General features: G+C 37.5%; 1 protein-coding gene across 3 annotated transcripts in view; it reads left to right on the plus strand.

The window, feature by feature from the left end:
• BCKDHB (branched chain keto acid dehydrogenase E1 subunit beta) overlaps positions 1–19,090 on the plus strand; it is a 250,090-nt gene extending 231,000 nt beyond the window's left edge. For all 3 annotated transcript variants that reach the window (XM_028495377.2, XM_028495379.2, XM_055087679.1), the window contains one exon: positions 18,944–19,090. In XM_028495377.2, the coding sequence (XP_028351178.1) occupies positions 18,944–19,084 (141 nt within the window). In that variant the 3' untranslated portion in view covers positions 19,085–19,090. The remainder of the gene's footprint in view (positions 1–18,943) is intronic.
• The last annotated feature ends 2,334 nt before the right edge of the window (positions 19,091–21,424 follow it).

A 21,424-nucleotide genomic window follows, 5' to 3' on the forward strand; every position in this document is an offset into this window, starting at 1 on the left:
CTTGTACATCAAGTGGGAGGGGTCTGAGTATCAGATGCTTGATCTCAGAGCTGACTTCCCTCATGGTGGCCATAGATTTATAACAGTTTCAAGCAAGAGTTCTAGATTCAGCCCAATTAGACCATAGAGGTCATCCTTCCTGAACCGGTGACTGAAGTCAGAGGACTAGAATATGCCCATTTGCTAAGGCAGTGGAGGCGCACCCCTGAGCTGGGGGGAGTGTCGGCTTCCCTCCGACTTCATGGGAGACTAGAGGAAGAAGAATGGAACCGTAAAAGGAATCTGGATACTACGAGAAGAGGAAAAGATGGGGATGGGTGCTGGTAGACAGCCAGTACTGCCCACTGCATACGTAGAAGTCACAGGGATTCAGTATGATGAATTACTTTACGTATGTACATTATTGATACTTTTTTATGGGGACATTTCGAATGGCATACAGAAAATTCTATAATGTCAACTAGAACTTTTCACCATCCAGTTTACTGGCAACCACCAACCTTTTCTCTATCTCTTATCGTTTTGTCACTGCAAGAAGGTTTATAAAAAATGGAATTTTTTGAGACCTGACTTTTTTTGTTAAGCATCATGCCCTTGAACTCCATCCCTGCCTGTTGTTGTATATGTCCATAGTTCATTCCTATTCATTACTGATTAGTTTTTCGTGGTAGGTTTGACTATACCACAGTTTTTTAACCATTCCTCCATTGAAGGACACTTGAGTTGTTTTCAGTTTTTGCTACTGTGAAAAAGCTGTTGTGAATATTTGTGTACACATTTTTCGTGTGGATATAAGTTTTCACTTCTGTGGGATAATGGCTCAAGAGTGCAATTGCTGGGTCAGATGGTAAGTTTAGTTTCATAAGAAACTGCCAAACTGTCTTCCAGAGTGGCTGTACCATTTTATATTCCCACTACCTGTGTATTCGAGAGCTCCACATCCTCATTAGTGTTTGGCGTTATCACTGTCTTTATTTTTCTGTTCAAATAGGTGTGTAGTGATATATCATTGTGGTTATAATTTTCATTTCCCCAATAGCGAATACGTTGAACATCTTTTAATGTACTTATTTATCTGTCTGCCTCTTTAATGAAATGTCTGCTGTTCCTGTCTCTTGCCCACTTTCTAATTGGATCATTTCTTTTTTACTGTTGAGTTTTGAGTGTTGCTTACATATCCTGTGACGTAGGACCTCTGTCAGATATTGTGCTTTGCAGATATTTGCTTCTAGCCTGTCCTGTGCCTACATTTACTAAATCTGTAACATTTTTACCATTTTCTAGAGGTTCTGGATGGCTCCTACCTTTTAACCCAGGGAACTGTTTTTTGCATTTCATCCTTAAAGAACATTTTGTCAAACTTTCTGGGGTTTTATTACAAAAGGAATAGTGTTTCCCCCCCTTCTCTGCACTCCTTATTCAAGAAATTCCTCCGCTTCCCTCTGGGGAAGTCTTTCCTCACCCATTTTGTTTATGGTGATAAGATTATTTTCACCAGTATGGCCAGCACTCCTGTGCTTTTTGATCTTGTTACTGTGAAGCTAGCTCCTTTCAGTATTTATTCAGAATAATACCTTAAACAAAAACATTTTGTAACTTCATAAAGTCCTAGGGGTTTCTTTTGTCTTCTTTGTTTCTGTTTTGGCTGTGTGGCCATCTATATTTTATTGTCGCTTTTTGCCATTTAAGTGTCAAAATTGTCATCGGAGACAATCAGCTGAGTCTAAGCTTTGTCAAGAATTTAGGGTGAAGTCATTTTTCCTCAAAATCTGCTGTCTCTGTTATCAGTATTGAAGGGCTAACAGCTCTGAAACCCTTGCCTTTCTCCAGCTGGAGAGATGTGAAGATAAGTGAAAACTAGAATTTTTCAGGTGAACCTCTAATTAGTGCGTACCTGCCATGTGCCAGACATTGCATGCTAGGATGATTTCTATTAAAAAGATTCAAGAAAGGCATTTGTTCTTTCAGCAACTGGAGTTTGATTTCCTTTATCTTCTTGCTGATCAATGTCTACCCACAGTGTGAATGATGGAGGAGAAAAGCTAGAGCCACACTGGCTTGCCACTTACCTAGTTGGTACCAGATTCAGGACAAGGACCCAAGTCTTCTACTCTTTAGAACAGTATTAGTCTAAAGCCCAAAGAAGTCATGATGTTTTGTCATTGGAAAACATTTTCTTCACAACACAAAAAGATAGCTAATTAGAATTTACTTAAACTTTCTAAGAGATTCCAAATAATAGAATTTTTAAACACTCAATTAAAATAAATGTTAAGGAAAAGCAAATATACCCTTCTAAACATTGGCTAATTGGATACCCAGAAAACTTTCTAGTTATATTTTGCCTTCATTTTTAGATTGTCTCACAGTCACCACAAACTGCTAGTTAGCAAAATTATTATGGGGCTAGCTCAGAATTTGCTATATTGTAATCAGCTTTGGAGACAGAAAATCCAGGGGGGACATGAATGAGGGGGAAAGGTTTCTCTCTACTGCCCCCAGATAAAGTGTATGAAAGTCTGTTTCTATCTGCAGTGGATTCCTACTTCTCTCGCCAAAGGAACAGTAGATACTGTGTCTAAAATATGATCTCTGTACACGTTGCTAGGTTACTCAATTTGGAGCCTTTTTCTTTACAGTACATAATCATAAAAAGCCACTGAGAGAGATATAGAGATACGAGATAGGGAGAGGAAATCAGTAGTGTGAATAAATGGGAAATTGATATTGTCATTAAGACACTGGATATGGTAATAAATGTGTGACTAGAAAAGACATTTGAATCCTAGCCAAGACAGGGTTCCGTTTAGCCACAAACTCCAGTAAAATATTTGCAGTTCTAAAATCTCCTCTTTTTATTTTCCTAGCTTCCTCAGAAGTGGGCATTTCTGTGTGGACCCTTAAAAAGTTTTCCTACCAAATGAAACGGCAGCTTCCTCCAAATTACACACAAAAAGTGATCTGTTCCTTTTGTGTACTGTGAATCACTGCCCCCATCCCTGTAGTGTTTTGTGTCTCACTCAGATTATCAGCAACTCTAACATTCATCTCTAATGCTATTTCTGATTTCCTGTAAATGAGCCCTGAGTTTACCTGGAGGATCTTATAACTCTACATGGCTACTCTTGTATGTTCTCTGAAGGCTACATATACGTAAAATATCAGAACCCTCTGTCCCTGTCTTCCTGCCAGGGCTGGTCTATTGGCCATCTGGTGCCCCCTTCCCTCCTCGTTGCTCTGTTGTCCCTCTTTGGGTGTGTACCCCCCCCCCCACCGCCATGCTGTGGGCCCACTGGTCTTCTCTCCGTCTTTTGGTCACACGAGCTCTTTCCTGCCTCCATGCTTGTTGTGTGACCTGCCAGAGATGCTCCTGGTCCCTCATGGTTTTCAGATGCTGCCTCCTTAGGGAACCCCTCCCTGAGCACATAAAACGTACTGTCTATCACAGACCTCTGCCTGCTCCCTTTCTAACACTTCCTCATACCTGTTTCTCCCACTGGAATATAAAACTCTCTGGAGGTGGGGACACACTGGGCTCTGAAATATTTGATTGATGAATGATGGAATACATGAATTTTTAAAATTTTTGTTGGAATATAGTTGATTTACAATGTTGTATTAGTTTCAGGCATACAGCAAAGTGAATCAGTTATACATGTACATATAGCCACTCTTTAGGTTCTTTTCCCATATAGACCATTACAGAGTATTGAGTTCCCTGTGCCATACGGTGGGTCCTTATCAGTTATCTGTTTTGTATATAGTAGTGTGTGTGTCAATCCCAGTCTCCCAGTTTATCCCTCCCCCCCTTCCCCCTAGTAACCATAAGTTTATTTTCTACATCTGTAACTCTATTTCTCTTTTGTAGATAAGTTCATTTGTAGCCTTTTTTTAGATTCCACATATAAGCGATACCATATGATATTTGTTTTTCTCTGTTTGACTTACTTCACTCATGACAATCTCTAGGTCCCAAAGGCTTCTTGGAAATGGGTACTTGAGCGGAATTTGAAAAGTGATCTTTGCAAATAAGATCATCTATACCATTTTTCTAGATTCCACATACATATGTTAATATACAATATTTGTTTTTCTCTTTCTGACTTACTTCACCCTGTATGACAGTCTCTAGGTCCATCCACGTCTCTACAACTGACCCAGTTTTATTCCTTTTTATGGCTGAGTAATATTGCGTTGTATATCTGTACCGTATCTTCTTTATCCATTCCTCTGTTGATGGACATTTAGGTTGCTTCCATGTCCTGGCTATTGTAAATAGTGTTGCTGTGAACATTGGGGGTGCATGTCTTTTTGAATTATGGCTTTCTCTGGGTATATGTACAATAGAAACTAACACTACATTGTAAAGCAACTATACTCCAATAAAAATTAATTTTTAAAAAAGTGATCTATGTGAAGATAGCAGGGGGTAGAAAAATCAGAGCGTTTTCGACGAGAGAGGTTTGTGTGAAGGTGGTGTTATAAAATAGTAAGTTTGGGGACTTCCCTAGTGTCCGGTGGCTAGGACTCTGCACTTCCACTGCAGGGGGCATGAGTTCCATCCCTGGGCCGGGAACTAAGATCCCACATCCTTTATGCTGCCCAGCGCAGCCAAAAGGGAAAAAAAAAAAAAATAGTAAGTTTTGGAATGGAGGTGGGCCTGTGTGTGTCTCTACTGGGCTGGGAGGGAAATGGTGATAAAATATAAGTTCAGGGGAGCCAGGAAAAGCTTCTAACCAGGGGAGGGACCTCATCACAATGGCAGCAGTGTGGGGTCTGGTACATGAGTAAGAGGGTTCAGTTTTAATCGCCAAGGAGTAAAAATCTCTGCACCCCACTTCCTGTCTTGTTGATTTTTTATGCCTCATCAGTGACTAAGCTCCTTGACACCGCAGAGTGAAACAGAATAGAAGTAAAAACTGGAATGGTTGCATTGGCAGATATTTACAGATGCCTACTCTGTGTCAGGCATTGTACCTCTAATACCGTGGGCTGTGAAAACCAGTGTACAGGATACTTTTCAGTGGTGGTTTTCCCAACATAAAATGAGACACATCTTAAAGATTTAGCTATTGGTGTCTGAGCCATTGAAGACAACTTCTTACCTCCTTAAATAGGAGGGAGATGTATGTAACTTAATAAATGTAATCAATATATGCATTACCTTGCACAGCGATAATTACGTATCTGGAGACAACCACAGATAAGAAACAGAACTATTGAAATATGTGCTTCTTTTAAGAAACTTCCAAGAGCTGCATGGAAGCCTCTGTTGTATTCTTGCTGTCAGTTTTGGTTTCAACATGTTATTTGCTCTCTGGAAACCTGACTTTCTTCTTCTGCCTGGACCCCCACACTATAACGTGTTCCAGCTGTAACATCCTTAGATTACTTATGCCACCGATTTTACTGTGTTTTGAAACTGAACTGGAGTACAATGGCTGATTTCACTATTTTTTGCATTTATTTACAGAGCTGCATTCTAGGGAAATAATTCAGTCAGCAAAGATATTTGTTTTGCACAAACAGTGGTCATTTCAGTCTTGAAACTCGTTCCTGTTGTTATCACCACAGAAAAGGAAACCGTTTTTTTTGTTTGTTTGTTTGTTTTTCAGAGTAGTAGGGTTCAGAGCTGTTGCTTATTGATAGGGGAAGGGTAGTTGCCATAGCAACCTAACAGCCTCTGGAGGGAATGTGGTCATGGCCTTAAGCATCCGGCAACCCACCCAGTTTGGAGAGCCCCTCTGAAAAGAATTTCCTTTCATGGAAATCGAATTACTGAAATAAAAAGAGTTGAATTTCTGTAGCTCACATGTGTCCGTAGGTTCGTGTTGCACACTTACTGTAATGAAAAGCAAAGCATTTATTAGTTGTGTACATACACAAATGAGACCTAGAAGGACACATCAAATGGTAAACTGCTTGTGACTATGGATGACTTTGTTTTTTGCTTCTTTTGTTTTGCACATATGTTTTGCACTCATTCTTCAGGAATGAGGTTCAATCTATTGCATGTTTGTTATTCCCTAAACAGGCTCTCAAACACCCAAAAGCCACCTTTACTCTTTTTTCCCGTGAGCTACAGAGCTTGAAAGCCATTTCAACAAGATGCTGATTGAACGTTTTTGTCAATATTTGGGGCATTCAGTGAGTGTTCTTAGGTGGAGGAAACTCATAGCATGTAGAAATCTGATCAGGCTGTGCTGAGTGAAACAAGTGACTTAATACTCTCATCTAATCCTCATATAACAGTAACAGAAACCGGCCGTCGGTGGGTCTGCCTCCAGAATTGCTCGCAGGGCAGATTGATGTGTGAACACTGTATTTACAGGACCAAAACCCCACGACGTTTGCTCTGCGGCTGTGTTGGATGGTTATCACTTTGGCACGCGGCATGATTGTTTTGGAGAGAGAATAGACGCTTCAGATTTCCTTTTGGCAATTCTGGAGTCACTGAAATACCTACTGCCGAAGTGAATCGTATGAACTTAATTAGATTTGCTACATCGTTAGCATTTGAGGAAACCTAAGGAAAATCCTTGTGGGTTGGTGATTGGTTAGGTCAAATAGAAGCACGCTTATTGAGGGGGCTGGAAATTGAAAAAGGTGAAATTCTAATGCCTCGTAACCCAGATATATTCTCTACATAAATCATTTTTTAATCCAGCTGTCAAAGTGATACTTTCCCAGGGATGACCGAAATGCTTGTCTCAGACCACCGGGACCTCTCTGCTTCCAGGCACAGGAATGGACTCCTCTGCACACGGCCAAGTCCACTTGATGGCATGTGTGTGTGGGCAACGAGCTTTACACCTATAGTGAGAGCTCATGGCTGTTTAATAGACACCCCAGGGCCAGCTGGGCAGGCTGTGCCAGTAACCACTAATTGAAGTTGGCAGACCTCATACCACACTTAAATTTATATTTTAACTTTAAGGTGAACTGCATTGCGATGTATTGTCTGTTGTTTTCATTGCAGGAAAAGAACTTAATTTTCTTCCCAAAAGGCATTTCTTTAAATGCTCCAGAAATTTTCTTCTGCACTTTGGATTCTGCAAAGTGACTTAATCGTGGAGAAGAGCCATAAAATATTTACTGTGCGGAGAGGATTGCATTTCGTATTCCAATTTAAGTTAAGGCTAGGATACAACCTGTAACCTATGTGTATTGAAACGATTTTTCTAATCTATCAAAAAGCCGTCACATTTTTTATCAAATGACTTAGCCACCTAAGTTCATCTAGATGTTATCAGCGATAGGGAAATAAATGAAAGCAAGCAAATTTAATTTCCTGGTGAAGCACTTGAATGATTTTTTTTTTTTTTAACTTTTAGAAGAAGAAACTTTAAACAGCCTATGGTACAGCCTACCATAGATTGAACATACAGTTTTTCCTGAAAATTCAGGATCAGCCTCAGAACCCCAAAGTGGCAGCTCCTGTTCTGCACTCAAGCAAGTTGCTGGTAATTAACTAGAAACAAGTTCCAATCTTGTCTCCTACACCTTCCCCTCCGTGTCTCCCCAGTGAGTACATAAAAGATGCAAAACATATCCATCCGAGCTTAACCTCCTGTAACTCTAATTAAACAGACCCATCTATTCCTCCCCGCCCCCTCCAAGGCACTAAACTGCTAAGCTTTTTATTAAAATCGAAAAAAAAAAAATCTTGATTGGAATTGACATAAAGCGAGCAGACAATTTCACCAGTTTCTCTTTCCCAGGTATAATGGTAGCCCAGGATACAAATTTTACCTTGTATCCAAGCAGGACTCTTTTGCCCACTTTTAAAGTCTTGCAGCACTCTCAAGGGTAACCAGGCCAGCTGGTTCAAATACCGCCAGGGCTGCATGTACCTGTGTGACCTCGGTCACCTCATTTAACCTTCATCAGCCTTGGCACCTCACTTGCTGCCACCACCTAGGCTAGTTGAAAGGATTAAGTGAGATGATACACATAATTATACTTGTTTATTATTAAAGAAGAACGAACATCTCTTGGTTACTATTTAGTGAATCTCTGGCTTTTCTGTTCTCTGTCTACATGTACACACTCCTTTTCCTGAACCTGTAGGCGTAAGGACAAACACATTTTTTTTCCTGTAGCTTCCGCGTTGCTTCTTAGGATATTCATCACGCGTTGCTTAAAGACAAAATTATTTTTCTGTGTCCATGTGTGCTTGTGCATATCGTTATCTGTGAGATATGACAAATAGGGAATCTCATGTGATCTCTTTGGGGGGAATCAGTGCTATGTGTCTTAGCCTGGTGCCTAATTGAGGGACCTGATTAAATTTTAATATAGTTCAGCTCCAAGTAAGGAGATAAAAAATAGTAAGTACATGCTCTGGTCCATTCAAATAAAATATGTGAGCATCACCTATTTATAGAAACTATATAAATGTAGTTCATCAAAATGTACTAATGAACAGTATCTCTGGGCATTTCTAATATTAAATTTTTGCACTTAACTATAAAAGTAACCAGAACCAGGTCTCAGTTACTAACTATGCCTTCATTAGTGTATCTATGGTTTAATCAGGCTCATTAGAAATTTGTCCACACTGAGCATACAATACAGACTTTGTGAGAATATGTGCAGAATTGGGTTCATCTCATCGGCCTCCAATTTATACAAAGTTGGACGTAGAAAAGGGGACTTGCATTATCCCCCTAATTCTCAAATATCTCTGGATTCTTGAAGTTTCAGCATGAAAATGTGTGTATGCAAATGTATAGACATTCAACCTGAAAAGCTTCTTTGCAAGAAATATTAACCAACTGTAAAGGTCGAAGCATACATATGTAAATACAGTAAAGAAGAAAATATATTTTGGATTCTGTATTATATTTTTATTGGATGCAGACCATAATTACAATGGCTAGATTTGTTTTAAGGAATAGGTTAAACCCATCATATTAGCAAAAGTTATCTGCAAATAAATCATGAGAGCTCTTATAGGCCTTTTCTTTACTCAGTCAGAGATTCCTGCCTGAAGCTTGTTTGCTTTGTTAATTTGTTCAATTATTAAATTTTGAGAATGTTACTACTACTGGGATCTACTTAACAAGTTTGGGAATAAACCTCCCTATAGCCTAAAACATTTATTTCTGTGCTTTTCTTATTAAAATTGCAGTGATCTGGTGAACAGAATTAAACTGCTGAAAAATAACTTGGTCTGATTTATTCATTCAGCCAAACCAAGCTTCAAGGCTGTGTTGCTATGACACCCAAGATTAACTTAAAAAAAAAAAGTATGCTTAATTTCAGTAAAAACATTGACACATCTCTTTTGGCATTATGAAGATAAAGTTGATTTTTCCCTTTTCCTTGATTTTTTTACATTTAGAAAGTTGTTTTAGCATTCTTTTAAACATAAACTAGAAATTTAACATATTTAAAGAGTAAGAGAAAACAGTAAAGAAAAACCCATTATACTGTAACAAAAGAGTATCATTTGTAAAATAGCAAATATTTTAGCCCTCTTTTTTTTTTTTTTTTTTTCCTTTTTATCCAGCTTCTTAACCTAATTTTTAGAAAGATGGTGCCAGATGGGGGAAATCACTCTATTCCAGTAGTTTCGTTTTATAATTAGTCTTGAAACTTAAAAACTAGGTTGCAAAATTGGGACAGTGGCAAATCCTACTAGAAGTTTTCTGAGTGCAGGTTCAATCCCTCAGACTCTAAAAGAGTATATTTTCTACTCCATGAAACAAAGGAATCATCAGGTCGCTTTAGCTAGCATTGATTTCTGCCTTCTGAGCACCATTTGGTGTTGCGAGAATACTATGCAAAGAATTTTGTTGCAGAACAAGCAGAAAAATCGAATGCTTTGTAGGATCATCAAAAGTTGCTTTACAGGAGCATTTTAAATTTCCTAGTGCCAAGCAAAGCAAAAATCCTACCTTACAGAGAGCGATTTGTTCATGAGACGACCCAGTGCTGCTAGTTGGTTATGTTTATCATTATGCATTCACATTCTAGGGAAATTCCACTCTCAAACTTTGCTGCCGTGTGGATGCTTTCTTCTATAGAAAGAATTTTGAACTATAAAATTTGAACAGCTTCGGCATCTGTAGAAATTTGAGAGCGTTGCCTTTTTTTTTCCCTCTATTGAATGTGAAGTGGTTTAACAAAAGCATTGTAGCCACAGTACATATTAAATGTCCAAATTTGCACACAGTGTATCTCAAAGGAATTTAGACTTTTAACTTTTTAAACCTCAGAATATCTTTGGAGACTGATAGCAGCAAATCAACAGGATGTGTTATAGGAAGATTTAATGAAGAAATGATTTTTTTTTTTAGCTTTCGGTTGAAAATGGTGAGGCTGCTTCAGGTCATAGCCCAAGACTGTATCTGGGGGAAAGTTTGAAAACAGAACCAAACCAAAGTGGTTTGGATGGGGTGCTAGTTTTAACTTTGTGATTGCTAATTTAATGTTCATGAAAAATTAAAATGAGTTAATATTTGTAAAATATTTAGTACAGTCCCTGGGCCAAAATGAGCACTATGTACTTTTTTAAAAAGTGATTTCTGATAAGATTATAAATTGTAGAAAGAAGTTGTCACTTGCTTTCACTTATTTCTGATTTTAAAATAGTGAAATTTGTTTATTTAATAAATTATTGACTTTAATGTTAAATTTTGATTTTAAAATTTGTTCTACCTCAGTTTCTACAGTAACGTAGAATTAATGTATAGAGATTCATAGATAATTTTATATTAAGATTTTGTATATTCTGACACAGCTGTTGAATTTGAACCATGAATCATTTCTATGTATATTTTAATATCATTCTGCAACTTTGTGTTAGGTAGCTAGACTGTGTCCGGGGAAACCCATTTAGATCAGAAATAATATTTCTGTCTAACTTCAGAAAAGAGGCTTCCATTTTAAAAATGGAGTTTGAATTTAAATGCCTATCCTAGCTGAGAATTCAGTTCCATTCTTTAACTAGCTGAAAGAAATCTTGGAGAACAAAAATTGTACAAAATTGCCAGTAATTTGCATTAAAGAGGAAGAATTGGACTTTTTTTTTTTTTAAGTCAGCAGACATTGAAGATATTCTAGTGAAGTTAAGTAATAGAGATCTTAGCTTTTAATTTAGTCAAGATTATGATTATAAATGAAAGCTTTGCTGAAATAATTGGGATTGACTATAATGTTTTAGGTGCTATACAAATCTGAATGAAATTATATTATTCATATACTGTCTTATTTAGTTATATTGTTTCAACTGTGTCTTAAAAGTGAGAGCCCTCATATCAGCAAGTGTTTGCATCCCATGTGCACGGTGTTAGAAAAATAAAATAAACATAGCTGTAATGATGGGGGAAGCATCCTGTTAGTTTGGAGATAGATTAAGGACTCTGCTGTCTGAAGAATAAATTTCATAGGTCTGTGCTGTATACAAAATTGGTGCAGAAGTAAAATGTATATTTTAAGCTCTGTTTTAAAAACACGATACATTCTGTTTAAACTGTTAGCTTAAATGAAACATTTTATTTTACATTAGTAAGGTTGTATTTATTTAATTCAGCAATGAAATTAATTTGGAGTTGCTGGCACAGTACCTTCACAGGTTTCTGTGACTCATTTGTCATTCAAGACACCAGCATCATTTTTTCCTCATCTGCTGAAACATGTTTTGGCCGTGGGCAAGCGTTCATGGTAGATTTAAAACAAATTTTCTCTGATAATATTTGGAAACCGGGTGATGTTTAACCTTAGGTAAATAACTAGGACCAATCAACTTAAAATCAAAATGTAAGTCTCTGCGTTCATGGACTTTAAAGCTATCAAACATGCATCATTTCGGTATATTAATTTAGTTTTTCTCATAATATTTTGGTTTAACTCTTGCTCTGCTCACTATGATCCCCAGAAAAGAATTGCATTTAGAAGCAAAACCTGTTGTTTATTGTTAAACAATAACTAACAAGGACTAAATGGTATTGGAATTTAGGTTTAAAACTTCACAAATCACTGAAAGCTATTTCTTAATGTTTTTCCTGGGCAAGAAATGATAGCTCTATGACCTATGTGTCTTGTTCAGTGCTTGTTACGTTTATAGTTTAATTTACCCTCACTCCCAACGCCCTCTTAGAAACAGAACGTACTCTCCTAGTTTAAATGCAACACGGTGGCGTAATAATTATTATGTGATATAACCCGGACCTCTTGTTTGCCAAGTAATTTAAAAATCAGTTTTCTGAGTTATTACTTTGAAATTAAGTTGTGGACTGGTGTTTCTCGTTGTTCCAAGAAGGAACATAAAATCTGGATTTATCAGATAACCCTATATGCAATGTATTTTGACTTTGATGTGTTTCTCATTGCAGTGAGACCTGCATTTCTGACTTTCCATTAAATGTTTAGGAAAATTAGTTGAATAGTTTTTCAGGAAAGTGAAAGGGATTCATCATCCTGTATCAACTATAAGAAAGTAGGAGCACATATGAAAGACCTAAATTTCCTTATCTCACTTTAAACGTCCCAATTTTCCAACTCGAGATGCTATGTAGTCTTAAGCAATGGGCTGTATCCAACTTTGTGTCATTAGAAGGACTGAAAATAAATTATTCCAAAATTGTTCTTAGAAAGAAACCCGAGTTTGAAATTGCCTTGAATTAAAAAACAAAAAGCAAACGACTGCTTTAAAAATAAATCAAATGATATTTTATGGGCTTTATTCTTGACTTTTTTGAAGTGTGTGTGCCTCGATTATATTCAGTTATCTGTTGGGCTCTTTTACTTGGAACCTTCCTGTAACTGGCTGACAGGCTACTTTTCTATAGTAGCAATGCTTGGAAATTAAGTTCTTTCCGGGGGAATGGGGGTGGGGTGGGGTGGATTTTTTTAACCATTTCTGGAGCTTCTGACTTCCTGATCTGGCCACACTTATTAACCTGTCATTCTAGGCCCAGGAACTGGCAGTAAGTGTGTAGGCTCTCTGCTCCTCACCAGGGGGCAGCACCAGATCCTGCCTTTCACTGGATGCAGCCTGGCTCCTTCAGTAACTTCAGTGGTCTCCACCCTCCTTCCTCATACAGCTCTTAAACTTGTTTTGGTATTTTCTTGCATTTTTTTAAGGCTCAGTAAGTGTCCAATAAATGGTAGCTCTCAGGCACTGTGTTACAATGGATATTACTTCTCAGTGTTGACGTTCTATATACCAGAATCTTGTCTTCAATGATGATTTGGGCTATCATTTCAGATACCTTGTGTTTATTAGAACTTGAAAAATCTTAAGAGGAAAACGAAGACCTAGCAATTATTAGGTCAATTATACTTGCAAAAACAAACAAACAAACAAGCTCATAGAAAATGAGATCAGATTTGTGGTTACCAGAGACAGGGGTTGGGGGGAGGGGGAATTGGATGAAGGTGGTCAAAATATACAAACTTCCAGTTACAAGCTCATAGAGAATGAGATCAGATTTGTGGTTACCAGAGACAGGGGTTGGGGGGAGGGGGAATTGGATGAAGGTGGTCAAAATATACAAACTTCCAGTTATAAAATAAATAGTACTAGGGATTCCCTGTGCAACATGATAAATATAATTAACACTGCTATTTGTTATATATGAAAGTTCTCTTCACAAGGAAAAATTCTTTTCTATTTTGTTAATTTTGTATCTCTATGAGATGATAGATGTTCACTAAACTTATGGTGATAATCATTTCATGATTATCATGTGAGTCAAATCCTTATGCTGTACACCTTAAACTTATACAGTGCTGTATGTCAATTGCATCTCAGTAAAACTGGAAGAAAAAAAGCCCTTGCAATTATTGAGCACTATGGTATGTCAGGCATGGAAGCAGGTACTTCTCATAGGCTGCTGCCCAAGCTAGAGATGCAAAAAGGCAAGGTAACAACAGAGTCACAAAACAATAGAATATCACAAGGACAGATGGGTTAGAAGTCGATTTATTTAGAGAGAAACACACTCCACAGCCAGAGCGTGGGCCATCTCAGAAGGTGAAAAAAGGCACAAGGACAGAATTTGTAATACTTCTCTTTTGCTGTTGACTAAACAGAGCCTTGGAGAGGTTAAATCCTAGTAGAACAAAGATTCCTTTCAGATAGAATTCCAAATTCCATGCTGTATCAATTATATTATACAGCCTTGCCATAAAAACAAGAAAAAGATTTGTTGAGAGTGACCATAGCCACACTGCGGAATGCTGGAGGCTGATTTCAGTGATGTGACTCCTGTGACACGGTGACAGGAGAATTTATGGCTGACGTCCTTAAAACTTTCATGGGGAAATGAGGCTAAGTGTTGAGACGTCTTGAGCGATCCCATGAAAGCCCTAACTTATATACATTTACATACACATGTAATAACATATAACCTGTGTTACATTCACCAAAACATACGGATAAATGCAATACTTAATTTTTTGTGTGATGAGGACTGTTAAGATCTACTCTCTTAGCAGCTTGCAGATTTGCAATACAATGTTACTAACTTCAGTTGCTATTAAGTACACTGAATTTTTAAAGCCTGTCAGTAATATTTTGTCTTAATCATGGATCCTATTTTATTAATTTTTATTAATTTTTATTTTCATCTGCTAGAAAATTTACAGGATCTCTGTCGTCCGCAATTTCTCCAAGATACTTAAAAATTTATTTGGTTTTGTTACAGAAAATCGGCAAATAGAGAATTTTTCTTTTGCCTGGGTCAATGATTTTTATTATTTGAAATTGTTATTTCACATTGTTTGCTTCCTTTTCTGGTTATAACGTGCATAGCAACCCAGATGGCTAGTACATAAACAATTTGAGTTATGCTTCTTTAAATTATTTAGGATAGCCTAGGAGTTTCCTGATACCCAGGACCATCTGTTTATTGCTCTATGTGTTACCTTCATGCTTAAGTGTGTGCTTTCAGCTTTTTCACGTCTTAACGTATACCTTCCTTATATACATGGGAAAGGCTTCTTAGACCGAATTTAACCCTCTTGAGGCTTTGTTGTAAAACCTTAATCCCAGCTTGCCTTCCATTTCATTTTTATTTTTATTATTATTTTTTTTTCTCTGCGTTATGCGGGCCTCTCACCGTTGTGGCCTCTCCCGTTGCGGAGCACAGGCTCCGGACGCGCAGGCTCAGCGGCCACGGCTCACGGGCCCAGCCGCTCCGCGGCACGTGGGATCCTCCCGGACCAGGCCACGAACCCGCGTCCCCTGCATCGGCAGGCGGGCCCTCAACCACTGTGCCACCAGGGAAGCCCATATTTTAATTTTTTCTTGTTATTGCTGTTCTCAGTAGTTGTGCTTCAAAATTTGCAGAATGAATGTAGTCAGGTTTGAGTCTTAACTTGGTTCTGTATGTAGCTTGTCAACCTTGGGCAAGTTCCTTCACCTTGGTTTCTTCATCTGTGAAATGGAATATAATGCCTACCTCAGATTTGTTAAAGTGTTTAAATGAGATAAAATACAACTCATTTATCACCACACCTGCTACATCATAAGTACGGGTTACTATTATTATTATTATTAACATATTTTGGAAAGAAAATTCTCATACTTACAAAAAGACATATTCAGAAGTAAATTCAAACACCCTATATTAGAGTTTTGTGCAAGGGTCTTTTGGAAGGAATATCTGTTTTTCTCAAAGCACCTGAGTATTTATACCACAAGCACAGTATATGTAGGTGTTACTACCTGAATGATTTAGGGTTTACTTTCAGTTCTTCTCGTTGGATCCAAGGTGAAACTTTGGACCATGAATAGCTGGAAGGAAGTTTCTCCTGGCACCTGGCTGGGTTCTCTTCTGTTGCCCCTGGTTACATGTTCCACTGTGATTCGCTTTGTAACCTCACCGTCCCACCTGTCGTCGTTCCGTGGGGGTTGAGCCCGTCCACATACAAGCTCCCCAGGAAGAGACCAGAAACTGGTACTTCTCGTCTTAGCCCCTGTGCTGGAGGCTACCTGCAACCCTCATGACAGCCCTGTGGGTTAGATAACTATTTATTCTGAATTTTATGCAGATTAATAATTCTGAATCAAAAATCGTCACAGTTTAAAAAATAGAAGTGTACTTATGTGACCAATGGAAAAGAAGAATATGATGAATCTGGATTGTTTCGAAAATTCAGGGCATATGGTTGCTATAGTTATGGTGTCAAAATGTGGTATATAACGAAGAGACATACTTGGTGCAGGATTAATCTGGTACATTGATCTATAAAGCTGCCAATGAGTTTCAAATATTCCTTTTTCTGTGTGTGTGTGTGTGTGTGTGTGTGTGTGTGTGTGTGTAGGTACAGCTTCTATATGAGGAAAACTGAGCTTGAACAAGGATGCCAGTTTTAATGGTTGCCCAGAGAAACATGTAGTCAGGTACAGCTTCTATATGAAGAAAACTGAGCTTGAACAAGGATGCCAGTTTTAATGGTTGCCCAGAGAAACATGTAGTCACACATAAATCATTCATACGTGAACCAGTTCAGTGGGGAGTAACTCTGTACAGCTGCTTGACCCAAACATCTTATTTCCAGTTGCTTTAAAAGAAGTTCTAGCACAAGTCCATGGAAAGAATAACATGTCTCTTTAATATACTTTAGATAGCAAAGCGTTAAAACATCATACTGTTTCCATAGGCTAGGGTATATCCTTATAAAACTGAATCATATATTCTTGAATTATCTTCCATGATTTTTATAATTACTTTTTATATATTTATATATAGTAATTTATAATAATTTAATTCCATATACCTTACAGTAATTGTTTCCAAATTAAGAAAACGCTATATATAAAATCACAAATTTGTGTTAACACGAAATAGGAACTTTTATCCACGTAAGATGATTCTTCTTTTTACTCGTTACCGTTATATCAGTGCCAATGAATTACAAAAGCAATACCGTGTCATAAAAGCTCCAACAATACCTATAAGGTACAGGTAGAGTCCTTTGTCACTTCCTTGTCACTCCCAGCCTCCAAGGGTGGCCTCTGTTGACAGTTCAAGTGTGAACTCACAGACCTTTTTCTATGCTCTTACAAACGTGTAGATGTACTCCTGTAGAGTGATTCTCACATTCTTGAGAAATTAGAAGCACAGCTGTTTAAAAATAAATTTTAGTTTGGTGATGTTGGTCATTCTGCTAAAAGGAGTGATTTTCACAAACAGTGAAACATCATTTTGTCGTAGGCCAGCTTTCCAGGGAACTAGTTTGAAAGAGTAATATTTTATAACAGGTGTAAAATCAAAGGTATTTAAGGGAAATATTTTCCCCTGGCTTTTCTGTATTTTGCAGTGCCCGTGGAGGGTTTGTGTATGAAGAATGCAGTATTCAGGGGAGGCGGAAAAACAGCTCGTGTCAACTAAAGTAATAAACTGAGTTAATCCCAAATCGACAATTTAAATCCCTTTAAAAGAACTTGTTTCAATCAAGAAACAGTCTACCCAATCTGTCATCTCTTTGGAGCTTATTAGTAGTGGAATTTCTTAGGTGACTCTTTAAACCTTATGTCTGCAAGGTTCTCAAGTTATTGATGAAGATTTCCTGTTGCTGGGAAAACCAGCACTATTTGGTGTTTGACACTGTAAGTCGCAGTAGTTATTTTGGGCGCAGGGAGAGTGTGTAAATGGCCAGCTGCTTCCCTTTGGAGCTGACTGTTCTATTCCCAGGCCCTTTCTGCCCTGATACACTTGTCACTGGGAGAAATATATACAGAAGATAGGGGCTGAGCATCAGCATTCCTTTAAAAATTTCTGCTCAAATGAAATGTAAAAATACAGTTAGTAGAATATGTAAGAAAATGTGGACCTTTCCAAAGCATTTGTGACACAAAGCAATGGAGAAAGTGGATGTGTAAACTCAAAGATGTGATTTCAGGTAATAGCTGTGAACGGTAATATCATTTTCCTAAGAATAATTTAATCACATATCTCTTTTTAGATTTCTTTTAACTCTCTAAAAATTTTATTTTCAAATATGAATTTGTCACTTGAATAACATTTTTTTTTTTTTCCTGAAGATAACTTTCTACAGGGTCTCCTGTGGTCAGGATCTTAACTTTTTTTTTAAATTAATTAATTGATTTTTTATTGAAGTACAGTTGATTTACCATGTAGTGTTAGTTTCAGGTTACAGCAAAGTGATTCAGTTATACATATGTATATATTCTTAGGGATCTTACATTTTTTTGAACCAGATCTCTAGCCTCCTGAAGTTCATAGTCTCTCAGGGAAGATAGATAATTGGGCAAAAACAGTGGATTGTGCTGAGTTCAGTGCTGTGGGAGTTCAGGACGGAAGCCTCTCCCTCATCAGTAGTGCAGAGTTGGGGAGGTGCTGTCAAGGAAGGCTTCCCGGTGGAGGTGACTCCCAAGGTGATAGCTGAGAGATGTTCGCACATCAGTTGGGCAAATAGCGGTAGTGGGCTTGGGGTGTGAGTAGCCAGGGGACTGTCAGTGTCTGCAAAACCTGGCTGTGAGAGAGACCTGAGCATAGGCAAGTAACTGGTAGTTCAGTCTGGTTGCATGGAGTAATTATATAAATATTTATTGTGAAAGTAATACATGTTTCTCCTATATAAAATGTGAAAAATTCAAGAAACAAGAGAAAACATACACTGTCACTAATTTCAAGCTGCAGAGTTTACTGTGAACATTTGTCATGATTTTGTCCTACCTTACATCTATATTTGTAGAACAGCCTGTTTGGTATAATTCCACTTTGTCTTAAGCAACAGATATGTACGTAGGCATAAAATGCATATACATATATGAAAACATATCTTGAGTAAAACTCGGATCAGGCCAAACATGCTATTTGTTACCTGCTTTTTTCACATTATAATATTATTATAATGTGAAAAAATTATAATGCCTTTGGATGCCGTTGTATTTGAAAGTGAAATGTTTCATTTCTGTGAATAAAATATTTTTGAAGTTAACCATCTGGATTCTTCTCTGCAGGAAGAATGTTTCCTGAACCTGGAGGCTCCTATATCGAGGGTATGTGGGTACGACACGCCGTTCCCTCACATTTTTGAGCCGTTCTACATCCCAGACAAATGGAAGTGCTATGACGCCCTTCGAAAAATGATCAACTATTGACCACAGGTAAGTCTGCCCTGTGTTTTGAGAAAGCTAGTGAGTGTTCCTCACGTTAACGTCCTGTTGATCAAGGAACAACCGTCATCAGTGCGTTGTCTTTTCATAAGTGGCAACTTCCAGAACAAAGTGTGGATTTCAGAAAAAAAAAATGTGAATTTATAGTAGTATGTTTACATTTAATAGAAATATATCAAGCATATGCATTATCTGATTTCTATAAAACAGATACATGCGCAGTTAACATTGAATAATCACTAGATGAAGATGCCCCCTGCTGACTGCAAATATACCTCACCCCGTTGTTCCAACTTTATCCTCATTTCTGTATATTTTTATCGGCAATTTAAACTGTTCATGAATAGGGTTAATTTCTGTTATTTAAAGATGGTCCTTCAGGCACTGTTAAATTGGACTCCAGTGATTAAAACTATATGATGATCCATAGCATTCTGAAATTTGCCTTCTCGTTATCTTGAAAGATACGTTTGTTGAACAGGAAACCTATTTATTATGTATAAGGGAAATTGTTACTTAAAAAAAAAAAAAAATCCAGCACCGCTACCATTCCCAGAACCTTTCTTGGCAGGTGAATGTTTTAAAATTATGGCTAATAAGTGACATTTATTCATTGTGATTTTCTAGGTCATGCTCTTCTGTCCCTCTAGCAGTGTTATTCTAGCAAAAACGAATACCATTTAAAGACTGTTAAGTTAGGTTTCAGGGCTTTAATATAGAAGATGCTATCACCAATACACTGATTTATTTTACCTTTGGCATTTTTGAAATGGTTCAAAATGCGTAGATAGGGATTAAGTGCTTTACATTTTAATATCTAGGTTGTCCAAATAATAATAATACATTTGGAAGAACCATGATCTTTGAAAGGAAAGGGAAGAATAGGCTTTATATAATAACATAGCCCATACTTTTTAAAGATTGGGAACTACTCTGATTCTTGAATTCTGTATATGGGTAGTGAAGCCAGCTCACCTCAAACCAAAGGAGAGATACCTTTACATTTGGGCATGTAGAGAAAGTAATGCCCTCCATCCACCACTATGATCCCCACCTTTTTGTAGTTCTATTCCATCCTCTATTCTGAGGATATTGTCATAGGCATTAGTAGGGCCATTAGTCTACATGCCCCAGTATTCTCTCAGACATGCAGAGGTAGACACTGTATTTCTGATGTCCTCTTAATGTCTGTGAGAGCAGCTAGCTTCTACAGTCTCACTTAAGCCTGGTTAGAGGACTTCCTCACTTTTATGTCCATCTTGTTCCTTGCATGGACCATCCATAATGGAAAGTGTCAGGGTAATGCTCTGTGGCCATGTCCTTGTTGCTATTTTTAAAGTAATCTTTAGGTGCTGGTTTTAAATTTGGTTATGTATTTCTTTTTGAACCTACAAAAACCAAATTTAGACCTCTCATGAAAATACGGTAAAAGAAGAGTAGCTCCTCTATGCTAAAAGTTACATATGGCATTAAAGAAAGTAGTCATGCAGTTGAGAAAATCTGTATTTAATTCACGTTGGCCAGAGTGTCTATAATCGTTATTGACTTCTTTTACAGAAAAACCGGAAGATTAGGACTAGATACGGAAATATTTTTCTGAATTTTTTAATATTTCCTCTTCTTGAAAATAGAGTTTTTATGAAATGAACCGACTTGGATATTGGCTGAAAAATGATGGATTAATTATTGTATTCACACATATGAATTGACAATTTCCATTAAGAGTTATTTCAGATTAATTTTTAAGAATATTCTGCATGGTAGGCTTACAAATTCCATTTAATTACATCTGTAAATATTGGATATGGGATACTATTCAATAAAGCAAAAATGAGGCTGTCTTTCAGCTTGTGTCTGTTTTTTGTTTTTGCCCTTAGTAAAAAGAATTCTTGTTGCAGAGTAAAAGAGTGATTGTAACTTGTTAATTCCATCTGAATGAAAGTGAAATGTTTAGAAATGCTGATTTTTCAACGTTATTGTATTTGGTTTCATTCTTTATGGCTAAGACAGTTGTATGTTGATGAAACTTCTGGAACGTTTTTCCTTGTTCTTCCCTCTTGTCCCAACAAGGTGGTCTACTGAGGGGCATGCTCACTTTTTCTCCAGAGCGTGGTGAGGCAGGAAGGATCATCTTTGCTTCCGCTCTTTCTTTTTCTGGGAGGTGGACAGCCTGAGCCTGTCTTTTGTTATAAAATCATCGAGCTTTTGCTGCAGTTTTTTGGTTGTTTTGGCCACGGTGTTGCAAAACAAATATCTTTTTCCATGTCCTTTATATTAATATGTAGCTAAAAAGAAAAACAGCATGAATAGCAGCGACATAAGGAG

This window comes from Physeter macrocephalus, chromosome 11 (genome assembly GCF_002837175.3).
Source record: "Physeter macrocephalus isolate SW-GA chromosome 11, ASM283717v5, whole genome shotgun sequence".
NCBI lineage: Eukaryota > Metazoa > Chordata > Mammalia > Artiodactyla > Physeteridae > Physeter > Physeter macrocephalus.